General features: G+C 44.5%; 1 protein-coding gene across 11 annotated transcripts in view; it reads left to right on the plus strand.

Annotated features, from left to right (window-relative positions):
• KAT5 (lysine acetyltransferase 5) overlaps positions 1-22,148 on the plus strand; it is a 688,762-nt gene that overhangs the window by 96,151 nt on the left and 570,463 nt on the right. For all 11 annotated transcript variants that reach the window (XM_085625846.1, XM_085625847.1, XM_085625849.1 and 8 more), the window contains exon 4: positions 18,696-18,832. In XM_085625846.1, the coding sequence (XP_085481972.1) occupies positions 18,696-18,832 (137 nt within the window). The remainder of the gene's footprint in view (positions 1-18,695; positions 18,833-22,148) is intronic.

The raw sequence follows: 22,148 nt of genomic DNA on the forward strand, positions 1-22,148 counted from the left end.
ACCCAGTGGTCCCTGCCCTTTACCTACCTGTAACGCCCTAAATTTAGTATTTAGGGGCACCCTGAACCTTCCTTCCTTGGATCCAGATTCCGAAACAGCAAAGTAGATCAAGAAAAAAAAAAAAGACCTGCCGTGCATCTGCTAACAAGAGGAAGACACCAACTGCTTTGGCCCCAGCCCTACCGGCCTGTCGACCCTCGAACCTGCCCCTGCTAAATCCCGGCATCTCCCGTGGCCAGCAACCTCACAAACCCTAGAGGACCTGGCTACCTTGTGACTCTGAGCATCTGGTACTCCCACAAGCAGTGGCACTGATCAAAGCAAGTAACTGACCCCTGGCAGCCAGGAACCGCAAACCCTGCACACTCTGCACCCGCCAAGCCTGGCCTGTGCTGGAGTGGACAAAGACCACGAGGATGTCCCCCGGCGACTGTGACCCCGAATCCGGCACCCAAGGACCCACCTCAACGCTCCTGACGACGCCTGCAGCCTCAGAACCAGGGACCCCCCCAACGGCGATCAACAGAGGGTAAGATTTCATGACCCCAAAAGGCACCCCGGCGCCCTGCGGCCCCCTGTGCCCGACTCCTGGGTACCTACCTATCCTCCAGCTACCCAACTTACCTCTCGAAGTGGTGGTTACACCTGAAGAATCTTCGTACCCGAGCTTGTAAATGTAAATTGATACTTGTATAGCGCACTACTCACCCGCAAGGGTCTCAAGGCGCTTGTACGAATACCGCTGTGGAACCCATCCTGGCTTTCCCTGTGAGGCGTCCACTCCTGGGCACCCCCAAGGTGGAGGCCAGGCATCCTTAGCGTTGTGGGGGCCGTTGTGGAGATTAAGCAAGCTATTGCCCAGAGTTGCAGATTGGGACTCCATGATTGGAATGGCACCGAGGCGAGAATTATCAGGTCCGTGGAATTTTTGAGCCCAAGACCCGCCGAGGCAGGGAATTGAACCCTGGTCCCGGGCTAGACCTCTGCATCAGGGTCTGCCGCTCTAATCATTGCAGCCTTTGTTCGTTCTTGAGCTTCTCCATTGCAGTCCATTGAGCACCCGACTGCTCAAAAGCACTCTGCACCCAGCTGCCCGAGTGGCCCTGGCAGTGCAACATCTACTCTAACCTACTTCCCCATTTGCCCTGAGCAAGTGACCAGGAGCCCAGCTCCCACAGCCGCGTGGCCTGCTAGCCAGCAGCCACGGGCCCCCTGCCTCCCATAGTATAACATTGGGCATGCCGCTGAGGGTGTAACAACTGTACTTACCTGACCCTCGGAGACCCCTGAGTCTATGTCCAGCACCTTAACTCTGCCAGTCGAGTACTTACCCAAAAGCCGATAACTCACTTTTCTTCCATAGGGTAACATTGGCTGGTTTCACTTAGAAATTCTTCGAAGTGTGGAGCTTCTAAACTTTAAAATATTCACCTAAAATCAACTCAGTAACGAAAACGAGAATACTCACCTGCTATTTGGAGAGATCCCAGTGCTGGATCTTGGTGCCCAGCACTGACCCTGAAAAGTAATTACAACCATACCGCTAACTCAATTTTCTCCCATAGGAAACCATTGACTGTTTTTCTGTGAAATTTCTTCTGTCGATTTTTGCAAACTACAAATATTCTTTAAAAATCGTACCAACTGTGAAAACGTAATTACTTACCTGTTTTAGATAGATGTCCCAGTACTGAGCCTAGGAGCCCAGCACTGGATTACAAACGTAACAAGAACATACTTTACCTGCAACTTGATTTTCCTTCCATAGCATAACATTGCCTGGTTTTTGCTGAAAATGTTTCTAAGTGTCGATTTTGCAAACGTACAAATATTCATTAAAAATCGCCTGTATAACCTAAACGCATACTCTCAACTGCTTACTGACTGTACACTAGTGCTGGATCCAGGATCCAACACTGAGCTAGAAAAAGTAACAATAGCCCCACTTACCTGCTAAGTGAATTTCCTCCCATAGGATAACATTGGTGATTTCATTAGAAAAAGTTACTAAGTGTCAACTTTTAAAATACCAAAATATTGCTTAAAAATCACAACAGTAACTAAATCGTATTTACTCACCTGTTTCGAAGAACTGTCCCAGGACTGAATCTAGGATCCAGTCCTGGAGTTAGAAAAGTAATCCTAAAAGTAATCGATTGCCTTTAACTTGAAATTCCCATTGAGCTCAATGTATTATTGTGTTTGAAATTATGCTGCCTAGTGCAACAAATTGTAACTATTGCATTCAAAAGTCAATTGCCTATTGCAAAGTATTTAACTAAAGAATCTCATTCTGAGAAAGTATATTTTGATACCAATTGTTGGTTCTAAAATAAAACAACCATATATTTTTATATACAAACCATTGGCCTAGAGTTCAATTCTTGAGTGTGTGAGACCATTTGCTGTCGCTGAGTGTGTACAACAAATGCTTTACACTGTCCTCTGATACTGCCTTACTGCTCGACCAAGCTACCACTTTAGAGAGTAAGGTTATATCTAACTTTAGACTCTGCCAAACCTCCGGGGACTGTGGACTCTGTGCACACTTCACCTATTTGGGAACAGTATATATAGAGCCACTTTTCGACAAGCAATCAAGAATCACACGTTCTGTGGAAAAGCAAAGTGCAGGAACATATCTTTAACTCCTTCTTGGCTCTGTATTCTGCGCTGTGCAAGGACCCACCCACAAACAGCTGTCTTACAGAATTAATAATTTTGACAATTTGAAAATAAAAATGCCAACACTTAAAAGAGTACAACAAAAGCCCAGAGGTGTGTCTGGGAATGCCTAGTGCACTACTAGGAAACACTATCCAGTGTAAATTTTTCAAATTTCTGAAATATTAAATCAAATGTATCACATGGAACACATTACAACTTTGTGAATCCAAAAGTGTATCAATGAATCAAACAGAGTCCAAACGAAATCATATGTCGATTGTAAAACAGTTCTTCTTTACTGTCAAGGAAGATCAAAGTTCATGATTGATGCAGCAACACACTGCATTTGACAGATGATCAAAACAAACGTCTCAATTTCTGAGTTTCCCAATGCATTTCGGGCTGATAAAGCAAAGCCCTTCGTCAGGAGAATCTGTGAAACATAAACGACAACAGTCTACATGTTTGTCATAACAACATATATATACATAGAAGTTTACATTCAGGCCCATATGTGGACAGGACTCACGACTTGCCAACAGTCCGTGATAATGAAGGAAACGGAACATGAAATGAAAAGCCATAAAGTTTCAGTGAATTAGAAATCAACTATGAAACAAAATGATTCCACACACCACGAGTGCCAGTGAAAAAACAACACGAGTTCTAGTAGAGAAACAACCCTCTCCCCACACCGTGCTTGATACACTGCAAAAGATCTGAAATGTAGTATCGTACCGAGAAACGGTCATGAACACGATTTCTGATGAATACCAAACAGACGTCTAACAAGGTTTGGGAACCTGAACGAAAAATAAAATGAAGTGAGCGGAAACGCAAAATATACATAAGAAGACCTTCACCATGTGTTATGTTTGCATCTTACCACGTAAATTGATGCTAAGTACGACGGTGGCCCAAGAAGAGAAGGTGTACTGAAAAATACGAAAACCGCGCCATCAAGTAAGTAAGTAAGTAAGTATAACGCCATAGGCACTAATTAATCAGAAATACATTAAAAAAGAGCCGTCTCCCGCTTACCCATCGCCATGAAACGAGCGATTCTTCACCCACAGTGTCGACTCTCACAGAGGGGAGGAGTGTGGCGTTGTGTGAAGCATACGCGTCTAAGTAAGAATCAGCAGAGTGAAAAGAGGACTACGTGAACAAACTAACGCGGCCATATTTGTCATCCTCATGCTTACTTAGTATCTCTCTGCCTGGTATTCTAGTGCTAACCATGTATTCATTATCTCTTAGTTATTGTTAACTAGTTCACAAATTTCATTTTGTAATTTTCTTTTGCTCTGCCAATAATGAATAATGTCATATAATGTCATATATTGCCATCATGTCTCGCAATGATATTGTTTTGTATTTAAATTGATGGGTTTTTTTCACTTCGCTAATCACAGCATGTCTATTTGCCATTTCTTCACGTTTTATGCACATCTCTGCACGATGCATCTTCCAATATGGCCGCGTTAGTTTGTTCACGTAGTCCTCTTTCCACTCTGCTGATTCTTACGTAGACGCGCATGCTTCACACAACGCCACACTCCTCCCCTCTGTGAGAGTCGACACTGTGGGTGAAGAATCGCTCGTTTCATGGCGATGGGTAAGCGGGAGACGGCTCTTTTTTAATGTATTTCTGATTAATTAGTGCCTATGGCGTTATACTTACTTACTTGATGGCGCGGTTTTCGTATTTTTCAGTACACCTTCTCTTCTTGGGCCACCGTCGTACTTAGCATCAATTTACGTGGTAAGATGCAAACATAACACATGGTGAAGGTCTTCTTATGTATATTTTGCGTTTCCGCTCACTTCATTTTATTTTTCGTTCAGGTTCCCCAACCTTGTTAGACGTCTGTTTGGTATTCATCAGAAATCGTGTTCATGACCGTTTCTCGGTACGATAATACAATTCAGATCTTTTGCAGTGTATCAAGCACGGTGTGGGAGAGGGTTGTTTCTCTACTAGAACTCGTGTTGTTTTTTCACTGGCACTCGTGGTGTGTGGAATCATTTTGTTTCATAGTTGATTTCTAATTCACTGAAACTTTATGGCTTTTCATTTCATGTTCCGTTTCCTTCATTATCACGGACTGTTGGCAAGTCGTGAGTCCTGTCCACATATGGGCCTGAATGTAAACTTCTATGTATATATATGTTGTTATGACAAACATGTAGACTGTTGTCGTTTATATTTCACAGATTCCCCTGACGAAGGGCTTTGCTTTATCAGCCCGAAATGCATTGGGAAACTCAGAAATTGAGACGTTTGTTTTGATCATCTGTCAAATGCAGTGTGTTGCTGCATCAATCATGAGCTTTGATCTTCCTTGACAGTAAAGAAGAACTGTTTTACAATCGACATATGATTTCGTTTGGACTCTGTTTGATTCATTGATACACTTTTGGATTCACAAAGTTGTAATGTGTTCCATGTGATACATTTGATTTAATATTTCAGAAATTTGAAAAATTTACACTGGATAGTGTTTCCTAGTAGTGCACTAGGCATTCCCAGACACACCTCTGGGCTTTTGTTGTACTTTAGTATTCAGTGGTCCGCAGAGCCACTTCACCTGGTGCACACACAACGGTAACGGTTAGTTTGAGAATTTAAAAAATGTTGGTGTATTGTTTTAGCTAGATTCCTATTGAGTGCATCACAGCTGTTTTTTCTCCCAACACTTAAAAGAGGGCACTTGTGGTTGGGATTATTCAGCAGGCTACCCCACTGGAGAAGTTACAATTTCAAATGTAGAGTGCATAACTACTGTGTTGTCGGGAAGCATTGCACTAATAAGAATCACCTTATCGTCACAAAAAGACACGATGTCCAGTCAAAAGTTGGCCCAAGATACAGCTAACAATGCCACTATTTTTGCAATGGAGGGCTCTTGATGCCCTGGTTAAATGATGAAGTGTTGGAGCTCCAAGCAATAGACATAATGAATTTGATGGATGTGAAATTATGGGGCCTTTCCAAGATGGGTAAAAAACATTTACCGAATTCTACTAGTGTGAGGCATCCAGTAGCATGCAACATGTTGAGGTGACAGGTGTTGGGTTTCCCAGCTGATCTGTGCTTTGAAACCTGAAGTAATAATCCAAGAATTTCCTATCCATGGATATTTTAGCTGCAGGATAAGACATTAAGCAGAGGTCACAAAGGCTTTTTGGCTGCTCGCCAGGAAATTGTGGAATGCTGAAACCAGAGTAGAACTGTTGAGATGATCCTAAAAGCTGTAGGGGAACCATTCTGAAGTAAGAAGCCTGTAAAAGATCATTACCAATGAAGCAAAAGGGGAAAGATGCTGATTTTTCTTCATCTTACCTAGGAGACAGTGCGGAGGAGGAAAATGTGGCAGAAGATTTAGTTTAAACCTTTGGGCCACAGTTTTAAAGCCTAGCAAGTAGGTGGTCAGTTTTGTGAGGATGACTTTGATTTAGTGAGGCGAACACTGCACAAACTTATACAGTGAATACTGTAATAGAAGAGAACAGTGGCTGCACATGCATAAGGGCCCGAGGCTATGCTTAGTAATTTTGGGTACCCAAATCTCTTGGTGTATGTTTGTATTTTTATTCATTATTTTGCTTTAAATAAAAAGATTTTAAAACTGGTTAGTCTCAAAAAACATGCAGCTGGTCCGCTTAACCTATTTATTGAAAGTTCATGCTACAGGGTCAGCTACCAAAAACGTGGTTTGGGTACAGCTATAATATATTTGATGAACTGCTCCACCTGTGCTTCAAATGTATTGGTAGAAACAGACAAGCCATAGGAGGAAGCTGGGTAGAACTCATACATACTTAAAGCTGCTCTGTGCAGAATTGCTAAACACTCTCCTCATCCCCTTTATAGGTTCTCGATGCAATTTCAACTTGAACTGATTTATCGTTGTGATGATACACTGATCATTACAGGCCCTTACTCCTGGATGAATTCCTTGAATTAACCTTACATCTGCAGACTGTACTCTCTAAAATTCTGATAATGGGAGGCTTGAACTGTTTGGTAGAAGGATATGACATGATGCTAGCATAAGATTACTGGAAGTTCTGCAGGCATTGAACTTGAAGCAAGTGCGTAGTCTTTAGCCCACCGTACATTGATGGTCGCATGGTAGGCCTGATGTTATGCGCAAAGTTGAAACAACTAGCCAAGCTTTCATGGATTTAGTCATATCACTTTTGTCTTCCTTTGGTACTCGTATGTACAATATTTTGCAGAGTGGATGCAGCATCAGTTTCAATCTGCAATTTCAAACGTAAACAATAAAAATTATTTGAGACCTACAAAATAGTTTGGCCGGTCTTCCAGGAAGGTGGCAAAAGTGAAGGAATGACCAACACACACTCTGTTGAAACATCTCTGACCAGCACCAATTAGAATGAGGAGAAAAAGTCTGGGATCCGTTAACAACCAAGTGGTTGAACAGAAAATTATACAAAAGACTGACCAAAGCTGAACCTGCCTCCAGGAAGCAATTCTGTGGATGGGGAAAAGCTGTGCACTTTAAGGCTCTAAATTAATTGAATCATGCAAAACACTACATAATTAGAACAAAATAGTTCTGCCTATAAATGCATTCAATACCTTCGAGAAATTGGGTTGTTGGCTGTGATGTGAGCTCTGGTCAAACAGCAATCACAGTCCTCGTCAGGCCGAGTCATAAGCCAACCATAACTTAACCTGTGCTCAAACCTCTCGTAGCTTGGTACAGAGCCATCAGGCTTAACTTAGACGCAGGTTGTAAAGTATTTTTGCAACATTTCAATAAGTAATAAATTGAACAAAACCACACATAAAGAATCCCTCACCAGATTAGAAAAATAGGGTAATTCTTACTTAGTAAAACAAGACCAAAATGACATAAATCCAATCAGTAAAACTGTAGATATGGTACTTTAAAGATTTTAGAGAAAATAGCTCCAAAAAGCACAAACTGGCAACTGTTAATATCTGGTTTCGCCGGACCGCATGGAGTGCGGGCGAGCTGCGAGGACCCAAATAGGCCCGTTAAACACAGTACCTTAAATCATGTTTTCCGGAGCTTTGCGAGTATCCGCACCGGATGCATTGCGCAGCCGAAGTGATGTGTTGGTTTCGAAATACGGCGAGACTGTGGTGTGAGGTCCTGCATCGTCGTTGAGGATCTTATTAACGAGGATTTGCGATGGAAAGGGCAACCTTAAGGATGCGTTGTGCAGTCGAAGTGAATCGCTGTTCCGAAGAGCTGCAAGGCTGCGATGCAAGTCTGGCGTCATCGTCGAGACTGCCATCAACAAAAAATTTGAAGGCCAGCGCCAAGGATGTTTTGCTCAGTGGCGGTTCCGAATGGCTGCGATGCGGGTCTTTGGTATGGGTCCATTCCACGCACCAACGGTGATGCATTGTTTCTGCTCGGGTTTGGTCCAGACAGCAGAGAACACCTTAAGCCCTCTTCTAAGGGTCCAGGGCTTGGATGGCACCACTTGGTAGGATAGACTCACAGGTGGCAGAGTCCAGGTGCAAAGTTGTTGGAAGCCTGTTGTGTCCCTGAGGCTTCAGATCAAGAGGCCAGCTAACTAGCCCATGGAGTCACAAGAGATGCAGCTCCAGTCCTTCTCACCCGAGCAACAGGGCAGCAGGTCAGCACAGCAGAGCAGTAGTCCTACAGAGCAGCAGACTGGTAGTCCTTTCAGCAGCACAGCAGTCCTTCCTTGTAGAGTATCAACAGGTCCAGAAGTGTACTGAAGAGTTGGTGCCTGAGGTCCAGCATGTATACCCAGTTGTCCCTTTGAAGTGGGGGAAAAGCTCCTAGAGGCAGGCTTCCTTTGAAGGTCACAGATGCCCTTCCTTCCTGGCCCTGGCTCCAGACTTACTTCAGGGGGTATGCAGCCCTTTATGTGGAGACAGGACTCAACCTATTCAAGTGTAAGTGGGGCTGTGCCCAGCTCCTCTCTCCAATCCTGCGAGTGATGGCCCATCCAGTCACACTTAAGCTCCCCATTGTGTGTGGCTGTCGAGGAGGAATGAACAAAGCCTAACTGTCAACTTCACCCGGTCATGTGTCCCAAATGGCTAAGGCAGAAAAATGCCAGCTTTCAAAATTGTAATTTTAAATCTGACTTAACCATAAGTGAAGATTTTTCATTATAGTTCAAAAGACACCTAACATGGCACCTATTCCCATTTGGAAATTGCACTTATAAAATGTAATAAGGTAACTCTAATGTTATCCTATGGGAGAGGTTGGCCTTGCAGTAGTAAAAAACACATTTTTTAAGTTTTTTAATCCCAGGACATGTAAAATGTAAAAGTACCTATCCTACTTTTTAAATTCACTGCACCCTGTGCTGTCTATGGCCTACCCTCTGAGTGACGTATTAAAAAGGAAGGTTTGGGCCTTGCAAAAGATTTACTTTGTCAGGTGGAACTCGAAATGGCAGTTTAAGCTGCAAACATGCTGCAATGGCAGGCCTGAGACCTGTTTAAACTGGTACTTAAGTGGGTGGCATATTCCGTGCTGCGGGCCTACTAGTAGCATTTAATTTACAGGTCTTGGGTACAACTACTGCCACTTTATTAGGGACTTGTAAGTATATTAAAGATGGCAATTGGACATAAGCCAATCCAACATGTCTTGAAGAGGGTCCACAAGCACTTGGCCATGAGTTAGTAGTGGTAAAGTGCGTAGAGTCCCAAGGCCAGCAAAACAAAGTCAGCAAAAACAGGAGATCTGAAGGCAAAAAGTTAGGGGGAAACCATGCCAAGGATGCCAGGTCCAACAATACCAAAGAAAATGGCTATATGTTAATAAATAAAAGCATCTAAACTGAATCTAATATGCACATTACCCTAATAGTTTAACTAAAACTCACAGAAAACCATTACTCGCTAAGCTGGCCCAAAAGTTCTAATTGAACACCTTTTTTGATTAAAGTTGGTGGACAGGCCATGTATTAGTTTCTTCAGGCTGTAAGTGAAGAAGCCAACGTAGCTTGTCAGCGAGGCCTTCAGCAATCCAGTGGAGATATTTTTCCTATTTTAGGAACTTTCCAACATGGCACATAACATTAGTTAGTAATCAGTGGCCACCTTTATCACATAGGAGCATTCACTATCCATTCAAGTGAAAAAAAATCATATAAGGAAATCTTTGGAAATTCAGTTCTCTGGCCTCTGGGACCTCATGTGCTAGAACCTCAAGTCATATCAGGAGGTAATCCTGAAACTAGAGCTGATCAGACAAGCTCTGGATTGAGGTCACACTAATGCAAGTTTAGAGAATGAGGAAAGTCAGATAAGGGTCTGGCCTTTAATCTATTTGGGGTCTGACTACTCACTTAATTTCTGGTTGTGATCCTGACTGGGCAAACCAGTTCTGTGAAGCAGGTGGAAAGTACTGTGTATTGCTTTGCTTACTGTTTTTGTCAAGCATGTGTGAGGCATTTTGTTGGGTTTCTGTGCAGTTAAAAGTTGCTGGCCATACCCTGTATGGGTAACTTTATTTACCACTGTCTCCCAGGACCGCATGTCTTTTGCAATCCAGATATGATCATAAAGATACTTCCTTAAGTCCCTTGTATCACTCTGTGTGCAACAGAGGAGTGGGGGTGTAGCGAGGGCATGCAGTAATGGCTTCCTTCAGGATATGGATGGGCTTAGAAGCTCAAAATCAGTATGTAATAGATAACTCTCACTACAATGAATACCCAGTCAGTTCTTAAGTTGAGAAGAAAAAAGAACTTTGAGAACAGTTAAAAAAATTATACACTGAAGATAAACAAAGAATACCGAAATGCTCTAGCACCTTCTACACACAAGATGCAGTCCCATATATCTTTATAGTTCCCTCACGCAAAGGACTAAAATTAGTTAGTATTGAGCCCTATGCTGAATGTAATGGTATGGGGAATGCTTCAGGTTAACTCCAGAATGTTTGGAAGCTGATCGGGATCTCAGGTAAAATCCTCCTCTATATCTGGTTGACAAAGATGAACCCTGTAGTGGCTGATGCTCATCGTTTTCTGGTGGCCAAAGGAAGAATTCCAGAGCCAATCAGAAGATCTTCTAAACTTGACAGTTGTGCGTTTTTTTTTTCCTTTTTAGGGGTGAAACCATTTCACTGCTTTTGTTGCTGAGTTTTGCAGCCCAGTGCCCAATGTCTGCACTGAGACCAGTTTACGCTGACTTAAATGGGATTTGTATTTGCCTCCATCTGGAGGAGAGTTGCCAGGGGAAATATCACAATATAGGTGTGAGAAGCTGGCCTGGTATATGATGTCCACTTATGTAAGTGGACACCCTGCACCAGTCCAGACAACCCTTATGGTGATTTAAGAGGTCTTAGACAACCTTAGAAAGCTCTCTAAGTGGTAGCTGTGGAGAGCAGCCTTCAGGCTTAGTCCAGAAGGAGTGTAAAGCAGCTTGTTTTAGCAGAACGCAATCTTATTGTATAGATTAAATGAAAATGAACCACACAAGGTATTTATAAAAACATGTATTTATTATATAATGCTCTCTAATACGTTTATATATCTCCTACCCGGAGATAAACACAATGCACACAATACTTTGCAAAGAAATACAGTAAATAGCACAGAATGCGCAGTGGTCCCCAGGGGGGGACCAAACCATATACTAAGAAAGTGGTATAAGAACCACGCCTCGGGTCAAGATAATGTCGAGAGGACGTAGAAATGCTGGGGACCTAGGGAACCCCACCCAAGGTGAGTGACTAGGAACCCCACGGAGACCGTGTGCAGTGCGGGCACATGTACAACTCAACGTGTAAGTTGCGGTTGGAATTTGAAAGATTAAGGACCTTTCCCAGTGGACCCTGAAGAAACCCAGTGAAAGACCGCAGGTTGGAGACCCACCCCACTTGTGGATACCCTAGTACCCATGTTACCTACACCAGGGAAGCCAGGTGCATAGGTGTGAAGTGGTGTCTGAAACTGCCGTCATACACAATGGAGGACTTCAGGAAAGAGCCGCTGCTGGAAAAGGAGAAAGTGTCCGGTGGAATCCAAAGGTGGATTCTAGGTGAGAGGTACCTGTAAGCATAGGGGACAGAGTCTGTCACTCAGGAGTGACCAGGAGATCTGGAAGATGAATGTCCACCAAGGTCGAGAGTTGACGAGGACCTTGTCTCTGCAGCTGTGAGGACCAGGCGACACTGAGGAAGACCAGGAGCCGTGCACAAGCTGTCCCATGTCTGATGTAGAGTGCTTGAGGGGTTAGTGTCCAGCGGGAGCACCAACAAGCCTTGGCAAAGGCAACCAACGCAGAAGTCGAAAAAAGTGCAGTGTCATGACCAGCAAGGTCCAGGGCACTCACCACAAGCAGGTGAGTCAGGGCAGGCCTGAGCAGTCAGGGGAGCCCAAAAGAAGCAAAGGTGACCCTTAACAGGGCCCACAGGCCGGAGGCACTGGAGTCACTAGAGGACCTCGAGCAGCTCACCAAAAGATGCAGACCAAGGTGCAAGCAATTCAGTGTGGCCAAAGATTTTGGTCACTGGAGATTCTTGAGGTTAGGGCTACTTGTAGCCCAAAGATCTTGGTGGAAGGAAGACAACAAGCCTTTGCAACAGCAAGTCCGCATGTTGCACAGGGGTTCGGTTCCTGCAGCTCCCACGAGGGATACGGGCCTGAAACTTGGTGAGGGCAGGGCAGACCTCGAGAGCTGTGGAGAACTACCACCTGTGTTGCAGAACTTTTCGGAGACCGTAGGCGCTCAGGATTAGCAGACCGGTCAGCTTGCTTGTGGTGCCTGCAGATGCAGGGAAGTGACTCATTCACTTCAAGGGCGATTCCATCAGGTGTCTTGGATGCCCACAGGCCTGGAAGGTTCCTGTATGGTGCACAGGGGGACGAAGTTGAGCCCAAACGAAGTCCAGCGAAGTCCAGAGTGCCCAGACGGTAAAAGAAGAAGTGGTGTCTGAATTGAATCTTGTGCCATGACTAATCTAGGGACCCACCCACAGGTAAGCCCTTAAGTACTCTTAGGAAAGGGTTGGGACGATTCAGGGGACTCTCCCAGAGGAGGGTCTGGACAGGGGGGGGAAGTTACTCCAATGTCCTTTGTCCAGTTTCGCGCCAGAGTGGGAGCCAACGGTTCCCAGAGTTGGTTTGAAATGGAATATGCCTGGGGACACCAAATATGCCCCTCATGCAGATAGAGTGGTGCTGGCAAGTGCACCCACCAAGCCCCAATACACTAAATCCTGCCTCGTAGGTGGTCACACCTCCCTGTGACAGGATACCTATTGTTCTGTCTCCCCCTGCTCGAGATTGGAAAGCAGAATCCTGTCTCTGGTCGACAGCAACCATTTTGTGCTGTCCGGGTCTAGAAGACTGGTACCAGGAACACTGAGAGCCTAATGGAGGGCTCTTCCAGTGCTTGGAATCATACCTCCCACACCGTTTACAGTGTGGGGGTATGATTTCAACATGTTTGATACCAAACATGATAAGATTCGTTGCAGCCGTTTTCGAGATGGTCATTGCGTAATTATGTAGTACCCCTCTACATAGTATATGGCTGCTTCACTTACAACCCAGTAGAATGGACTCATGCAGGGGCATTCTCACACTTAGAACCAAGCACCCTGCCTTCAGGATTCGAAAGGCCTGCTATAGGGGTGACTTATAGTTTCTAAGTGCAGTGACCCTAGATATAGGAAACCTATATCTGTAGTACGTTGTGCTAGCACCAGCTTACACAAGCTGCAATGGCATGCCTGTAGTTCCATTTTGAATGGTCTCCCATGGGTGGCATAAGGCATGCTTCAGTCCATGGGGGACCTCTTGGGTACCTATGCCCTGGGTACCTTAGTGCTGTATACTAGCGACTGTTAAGTGTACCCTAGTATCCAATCTGGGATGTACCACAGTACTGAATATGACAATTTAAGGGAGAAAGCAGATAGACTGGGGTCCTTATTAGCAGGATCCCAGTCAGACTAGTCAATAACAGGTTAGCACCAGGCCAAAAGTGGGCGTAACCATAAAAGCAGATACTACTTTACTACAGTAGGAATCAGTGAAGGGATGGCTTTTCCTCAGGCCAAAGCTAGTAGGTCTGAAGCTAGGGGTACTGGTAAAAAGGCAAATTTCCATGACAATATTCATGTTGTCACCGTTTCAATAATCACATAGCTTGGGTTTAGAAGGCAGTATCGACTCTCAAACTGGTGGGTGGATAAACATTTGGGTGACCCTCTGATACAAACAGTAAAAAGATGGAGCACTTCCACTGGGCTGCTGGAAAAAAACACAAATGGATGTCCTAGAAACATATAAAGACATGGTGACACAGCTTCCAAATTCCATGCGGAGGACTTTCATCCCAACATGTGATGTGCAGCCTTCCTATTGCTTTTGTATGTTTTTGACGCCTCTGTATTAAAGGTATGACTGTTTGAGGGGTTGTGTTCTTGTTCACTGCCTCACACGAGGTCCCAATGAGTTAATTTTTACTTGACGAACTTCTTTCTTCATGACGTTCAAATCTGAGTTCGATGATAGATTTAGAATTAGATTAGGGTCGAAGCGTGGGCGTATTGCCCTTTTTAGGTCTCGCCAGACCCAGTGCTTGCGCTGGTCTGGCGAGACTTAAAGTAAGGGCTTCAAGAAATGCTACTGCCGGCCAAAGCTTGCAGTGCATGTGCGCGGGCGCGCACTTGAGCAGAGGCGTCATATGGCGTGATTACTGCTGCGCGCGCACCACTCGCGCACATGCTCTGCAAGCTGTGGCCGGCAGTAGCATTTTTTGTTAACTTCCTTGTTGATTAAAACGACCCAAATTCTTGGTTATGCTGGAGGACAGCCTATAATAGGAAACTGTGAACTTACTAGTACCTTAATTAGTATACTCCGTGTCTTTTTTAAATTGATACAAGCCTGTTTATTCACGATATGTATGTAAAGCAGTAAGTTATTTTGTTTCACTTTTTAGGTCTCGCCTGACCCAGCGCATGCGCTGGTCTGGCGAGACTTTTTGTGAGGGCTCAATAAAGTGCTACCATGGCCAGCCTAGAGCTACAGTGCATGTGCGCGGGAGCTTGCGCCGCGCCTGATTGCGATCACTTTTACTTTCGTGGCCGCACGTCCGCTTTGATGTTCTCCGTGAGCCAATTCTTTTTTTTTTTCTGTTTATTTCTTCTATGTAGTAATGGTGGCACCCGTGGTTTAGCTTAAACATCTTAGGCTAAAGTCGGGTGCTGAGATTGCTTCAAAAGTAAAGAAATAGACAATTCTTTACTTGTGAAGCAATCTCGGCACCCAACTTTAGCTTAAGATGTTTAAGCTAAAGCACGGGTGCCGCCATTACTACAGAGCAGTAATAAACTGAAACAAGCATTGGCATAGCCAATAGGTCTCGCTTTTGGGACCTTATAAGTATTTAGTTATGCAACTGTTGCATGGCTAAACACTTATAAGGTCCCAAAAGCGAGACCTATTGGCTATGCCAATGCTTGTTTAACTAGTAGCTGAACTACATATGTCAAACACTGTGCTTCACCCGATTAGTTTAGCATCCCTCATGTGGAAACTTCTCACACTGACCCCTTCATGGACTTCTATTTCGTTTTTAGGTTAAACAGCTTTGAGAAATCACGATCTTTACGTTTGTTAAATGCTACCCCTCTACCTAACATCAAACACGTTCGTGCTGCACTGTAAATGTCCCAACACAACATTAATGTTCAGTAACTCGTGGTAAGATCCCCTCACTTCAGTTGTTTATATTTGTTCTCCCATGAGCCTCTGCGACTACGTCCCTATGACTAAATGATGTGCCTTTATAGAAGTAGGAAATCTCTGCGGCTACTCTGCACCTCTCTTGCCCATTGCAGCTTACCGGATGTACACTTATTTTGGCTACTCACTTGTTGAATCATCTTGTTCGTTCCCTCAGGCCTGTGTTGCATAAGGAAAAAGTGATATCACATTTGTCACATACCACATCAGGACAAAACGGCTGGGTTATGTTAATGCTGCACAGGTGTCCAATCCTGGCTGTTCCCGGGGCACTGGTTACCGCAGGGTCCACATCGGACCCTGGAGCTGTCAAGCTAATGAAGGGATTTTGGTTCAGTGTAACCCTGTTTATCAGCTTAAAGTCTGAGCCACCCCAGGGCTACCTGTGCAAAGACCTCTTCAGAGCCTCGGATGCAACTCCTGGTTTCCGCCCCTCATCTCTTTAAAGCCTGTCACCGCTCAGGCTTACCTGCAACCATCACTAGACAAGAATTCTCCTCCCATCACCGTCCGTTCCACCGAACCTGGTGCTTGAAGGAGCAATACAGAAAGAAATATTGGCACCATACTAGCAAGTAAAGATGTGCCTAATAATTGGAGGAATTAATGAATGGATAAATTAATGATTGGACGTGTGTAATGCAATAGGTCTCGCATTTACGCAAGTTTAAGCTATTGGCATTGTAAATGACAATGCGTTTTAATGATGTTTCAAAAACCAAAACATAAATAAAAGGCATTGTCATTAACAATGCCAATAGCTCAAACTCGTGTAAATGCGAGACCTGTTGCATTGCAAATGCTTGTTTTATTTATTCTTCAACGTTTTGCCCTTTTTTCCTTCTTCTTCTTACAGACAATGTTACTTTTGTTCTTGATATCTTTAGTGGGAGAACACCCAACTTTTTGTCCCCCACTATGGGATGCTCAGGAAATTTTGCACCTGTTTTTAGGAAAATGGGGAAAACATTTTGAATTATACTTGGTTGTTCCTTCTTAACTTGCTGGCAGGACGCAGATACAGTTACTGAAGCTGAATTCTCAGGTGCGAAGAGCTGTTGCAAAGCAGAAGGGTGTAATTCGTCAAATAGATCTACATTTTCTTTATCTTTCAATTTATTTTAATTGTTCCTACTAGAAGAGGGCTTACCAGCCTGAACGCCAAAGTTCCGGCCTTTAGCATGGGAGAGAGAGCATGTTTGAGTAGATTTAAATTGATTGGAGTTATCGTCCAAAGATAGCGGGGAGGAGGTCCCCTTACCAGGATTAGGTTTACAGAAAAAAAGTAAGCCAGACCTACCAGGAGCGAGTCATTGCTCAGAGACAATGAACAGAGTCGGGGCCAAAAGAGAATCCAAGATATAATCAGAGTTACTTACTGATTACTCCATTAAGGATAAGATGGAAGAAAAGACTCTTTCCACGCAGATTAAGGATTTAGACATCAGCATATTTGTCTCTGGGTTATTATTTAAAGGGTGAGAAACCAAGGACAAATTTGGAGAGGCAGATCCCCTTGAATTTAATATACTTATTCCGCTGGGTGTACTACTGAACAGCTGCATCTTAACGGGGCAATCCTGAGGAAGATCCTGTGGGTAGAAGGAAAGCGAAGTGACTGGAATTTGAATCCAGGACGACTCCAAATTAGATGCCTGAGATAACTTTGGAGACTGATTTATATTAATATTGAGATCTGGGAGAGTAAAGTCTTCCATCATAGGGTCTCCATCTGTTGGGACTGAATGTGGTACCCCTTCAGGATGCGTAACTACATTAGCTAGAGAGTGGATGGTTAGATTTGCCAGCAAAGAGTCATCCGACCTAGATTCAGAGAGTGGCACATCCCTAGACCAAGTTCCTCCAGTTTTGGGAGATAAGTTAGTAGGATCTACTGGAGCTGATTTTCCCTGGAATACTTGATCCTCTCCACGAGCTGCTCAATTGAACTCCAAATTTTTTTAGGAAGAGATGGCGTTGAAACCTTTCAAAGTGTTTATTTGTACTGAGTTGTTTCTTAAAGGATAAGCTTTAGTTCCTTTGCACACTTTTTTGTATATAACAATCTTCCAGAGCGCAATTTCCTTGCGATCATATCTTAGTCTTAAAGTTTTCCTTTGTGCAGATGCTAGCGTAATCCTTGAGAGGGATGGGGCAATCGAGTGGAGAATAGACAGATGCCTCACACTATATCATCAGTGTAATACTATTTGTCTTGGATCTCAAGTCATTCACTCCTGGGGCAATAATTATGGCTGGAGAGCATGTAAGAGTAAGTATTGTAGCTGTAGGGACAAAGTTCTTGCAAGCGATGGGTGGGAGTGTCTTTCTCACCTCACGCCTCCATCTGCACACAAAATATGAAAGTGAGGCTGTTATGAAGTCTATTGCTTATTATTGGTGCTTTCCTTTAAGCTCAGTTAACACTCAAGTCTTGGACTCGTCCTTTACATTCTCTACATCTCCAGTCCAGTATGAATTAGGGTCTGCATTCATAATGAACAGTGGGTGGAGTGCTCCATTAGCTGGTCTGGGGATCACTTGAGCATGTGGAAGAAGAGAAACTACAGTAAGGACACCCATGAATACCCATGGGTAAGATCGAAGAGGTAGGATTTGGATAGAGTGCTCTGTCCATTCCATTGAGGGCTTGTTTCTTTTATGGTAGCTATTCTAATTGCACTTTAACCTGCAGAAAAAAATGGAATCTTAGGTTTAAGAAAGCTTTAAAAACTAGTCTCTACCTTTATTGACCTTTAAATAGTGAAAGGACACATTGGATTTATCAGTACACTCTGCAATGTTTATATCAATTAACTCATCCACTTTGCAGTGAATGGTATCCTGAAGTTTTATCTTTCTGTACCATCAAGAAGGCCTTAGGCTCCAAGCTCCTCTTTATAAGTAATCTCCAAAAACAAAAACCTACCCACTCTTGTTGGTGTGCTTTCACCGATATCTGTCAATACTTCCTGATCCTTACGAGGGTCAGAAGCCTTTTACTAAACTCTCAAGAACACCCTCAAAGAGGGTAAATGTTTGCTCTTGGTTCTTCTGTAAAAGAAACAAACATCCCTAACATATTAGTTCTGTTGAATAAACCTAAAGAGAGCTTGTTGTGTTCCTGTGTTATGCACTAGCTATGCAAGGTATGTTTGAACATTCTGTAACATCATCCATGGAAATCTATGCATTTTAATAAAGTTGAGGTGTTGTCAGGACCCAAACTTGTATTTTTCTCATATGTTTTTTCTCCTCTCTAGTTAACAAGCGTTTGGATGAATGGGTAACGCATGACCGCTTAGATCTAAAAAAAATCCAGTTTCCAAAGAAGGAAGTTAAGACTCCAACCAAAAATGGCCTATCCGGTTCCCGGCCTAATTCTCCTGAGCGTGAAGTGGTAAGATATGATCCTTTTTTCAGTCTCAGTTGTAGGCAATCGGTTTCATACCTGCCACATTCTGGGCTTACAAGCAGTTGATGGCTAGGCGACTGCAGAGTGTGTTTAATGGAAAGTGGTGTGCGCACTCTTGCTGGTATCAGTAACAGCCCAATGTATATTTATTATTATTTTTTAAATTGTTTTTGTTCCAGTTCCATCAATGATCAAGACCGTATTGTACATAAAGTACAGTATTTTGATATTGCTGTATGAATACATTCACAAGAATAGACCTTTGTTACTATTTACACGTATAGTGTTCCCACCCTCAGTCCCCCTCCCTCCCTGTCCCGTTCATCCTTGAGCCTGCCCACCAGTAGTTCTAATTTCGTTGTCCAGTGTATGGGGTTCTGTAACCCCGGGATCTAAGAGGATGCTGCTGTGTCTGCACCAGTCTGCCCATATTCTCCATGTTTCTGTTGACAGTACTTTGCTGCATAAATGGGAATCTTCAAACTCGTGCAGCTGTCCAGGCCACTCTTCCAACCCTCTAAAGGAGGGGAGTCAACACTCTTTCAGTTTTTGGCTGTCTCTCTCTTTGCTACTACTAGCCCCGTCCGTAGCAGTACAGCTTGGTATCTGTTAAAGCCCAGATCAACATTCATATGTAGTAGGACTTACAATTCTCCAGCCTAGCTGAATGCAGCACTCCCAGAAGGGCACCAATCGCCTGCAGGACCAATCTCTGTGTACCACATCTCTGGCAGTTCAGGGTGGTTTTCGCCCCTATTTTCCATAGCCTTTCCCTTGTGTAATACACTCTGTGTAGGTATTTTGGCTTGATATGGCTGTACTGCAATGTAATAGCCGCCTCCCTCCAATCATCGTTCCAAGTATCTCACCCACCCCTCTTGTAATGTGTTCTAGCATGTCACCGGAGTTGTTTACTAGTTAATGGTACAGGTTCAATACCTTGTGCTTGTTGAGTTTGTCCAGGAGGACCTTGGCCTCCAGGGGCACAAACTCGGGTAAGTCTTTCAAGCCTTTTGTAGGGCATGAGTGAATGTCACAGTTGTGTATGTTTGTAGAATTACATACGTACCCGATTGTTAGACCTAGATAGTGGCATGAAAGCATCTTTGCCAGATCGCTTGTTTTAAGTTCATATCTCGTTTTACCTCCAGTAATGTTTACAATGTGCATGAAGGGTGCCCAGACCTCTTTCTTCTGCTTCAGTGCGACTTTTACCTGGCCTTGCCCTTCTGACTCGTGTTGGTGCCTGTCTCCTACTGTTTTTCCCTGTTTTAACTGCTTCTTTGCCCCTGACTCGTTAACGACTCTTTCTTTGTTTGTGCTGTCTTTTCTTTCTGCCCCCTGTCCATTCTTTGTTCCTCCCAACTGACCCTGTTTGTATCTTTTGCTCCTCTTACTGCTCTGTTTTGCATTTTGGTCTTGTCTGTCAGTTTTTACCCCCTGACTTGCTACAATGATCGCATTTTCCTGCATTGCCTCTCTCTACGGACTTTCCTGCTTTCCCCGCCCGACTTTCCTGCTCTGACTGAGCCCGACCCCTGCACTCTTCCCCTTCTCCTTCTCCAAGGCCCTACTTAATTGAGGCTGCAGTGCAGGTGTACGAAATCAGAGCCCGTTTGTGCCTGGACTGTTGCCAGCGCCAGGAACCCTGTTCCAAACACCACCTGCAGCTACATCGCCAGCGAGTCCCACCTACTCAACCCTGGCTGCCACCACAAACTCTGCTGCAAGCCGTACCTCAGTCCAAGGTGGGCCCCTTTGGCTGCTCTTATTGCCACTTCACATACCTTCACACACCTGCTGCTATGCCAAAACGGGCACCGCATCCCTCACCAGGTCCGAACTCAAGACCCACACAGCTCCACACGCCCACCCCGCACAACAACACTTACTCACATGCATGCTCCGCAACAAATGCTCAATCGGCAAGCACTCTACTGAGATTTGGGTCCTCATCGACTCCAATGCCCAGGATCCCCCTCTTCCTCATTGAAACCCTGCCCAACCCCACATTGGCGCAGGACATCGCCGCAGCCATCCCTACTGGATACAAAATCCTGTACCAGACCAACCCCATAAACCAAGAGGAGAACTTGCCATCATCCACAGAGACACCATCAAGTGTATCTCTTACACTGGCCCAGAAGCCACTTACGTGGAAAACATGCACTTCAAGCTTCAGACAGACAGCGAAACCACTGTTAAAGGCACCCTTGCATATCGGCCCCCAGGATCCCACACCCACCTCAGCAACCTCCTCACCCCACCCCTCGCATGGGCACCAAAGACTTCATACTCCTGGGCGATCACACCTTTCTTCTTGACGACCCCTTCGACTCCAAAACCACCTCCCTCCACGGACTTGCTTGAAAGTCTACAGAATATTGGCCTCATCCAGCAAGTACAAGATTCAATCCACATTGCCAGATCACCCTGGAGCCCGTCTTCTCCAGCGACAGGGTTAAACCCAGCCACATCATTCTGCTCACATGGATAGACCACTCCACCTTCCACTTCCACATAACAGGGCCACCAACCACCCCTAGGGAGTCTAGCAACACCCCAAGCCGCTGCTGGAAAAAAGTTAGACATGGAATGTCTCAACATTCTCCAATTACACTATTCAGACCTCACCAACGACCTTATCCGTGACACCACTGGATCACCACCTGCAACAATACCCTGGCGCCCCTAAAAAAACACCAAACCCAAACTATCCAGCAAACAACACTGACCTCCGTGAGCCCAAGAGAGTTTGCAAACAACTGAAAACGGAATCGAGAGCCCCCGAGGACCCACTGCAAGTAATACCAACAAGACAACACTTAGACACTATCACCATCAAGTGAAAGAGACCATGATAAAGGCCATGGTCATGAGAATCGAATCTAGCTCCAACAACTGCAAGGAACTTTTCACCATCGTCCAGGAATTCACCAACCCAACAGCCTCAACCGGCACCCTCACCCCTACACCAGAACTATGCAACAACCTCTCCGACTTCTTCCACAAAAAAGTCACCAAGATCTACAGCAACTTCGAACCCCAGCCACCCCCATTGACCTTTCAAGCCTTCTAACCTCCTCAACCAAAAACTAACAGCTGACAGAATGGAACCCTCTATCCATCAAGGACACTGCAGCAATAGTGAAGACAGTCCACTCGGGCACCCACAGACCCCTGACCTCACCATATCTACAACCTGGGAAGAGCCATGATAAGTGCTACCCTCACCTCCATCATCAACACCTCCCTCTAGACAGCACGTTCTCAGATAGCTGGAAACATGCCGAAGTCACCG

This window comes from Triturus cristatus, chromosome 9 (assembly GCF_964204655.1).
Source record: "Triturus cristatus chromosome 9, aTriCri1.1, whole genome shotgun sequence".
NCBI classification, from domain to species: domain Eukaryota; kingdom Metazoa; phylum Chordata; class Amphibia; order Caudata; family Salamandridae; genus Triturus; species Triturus cristatus.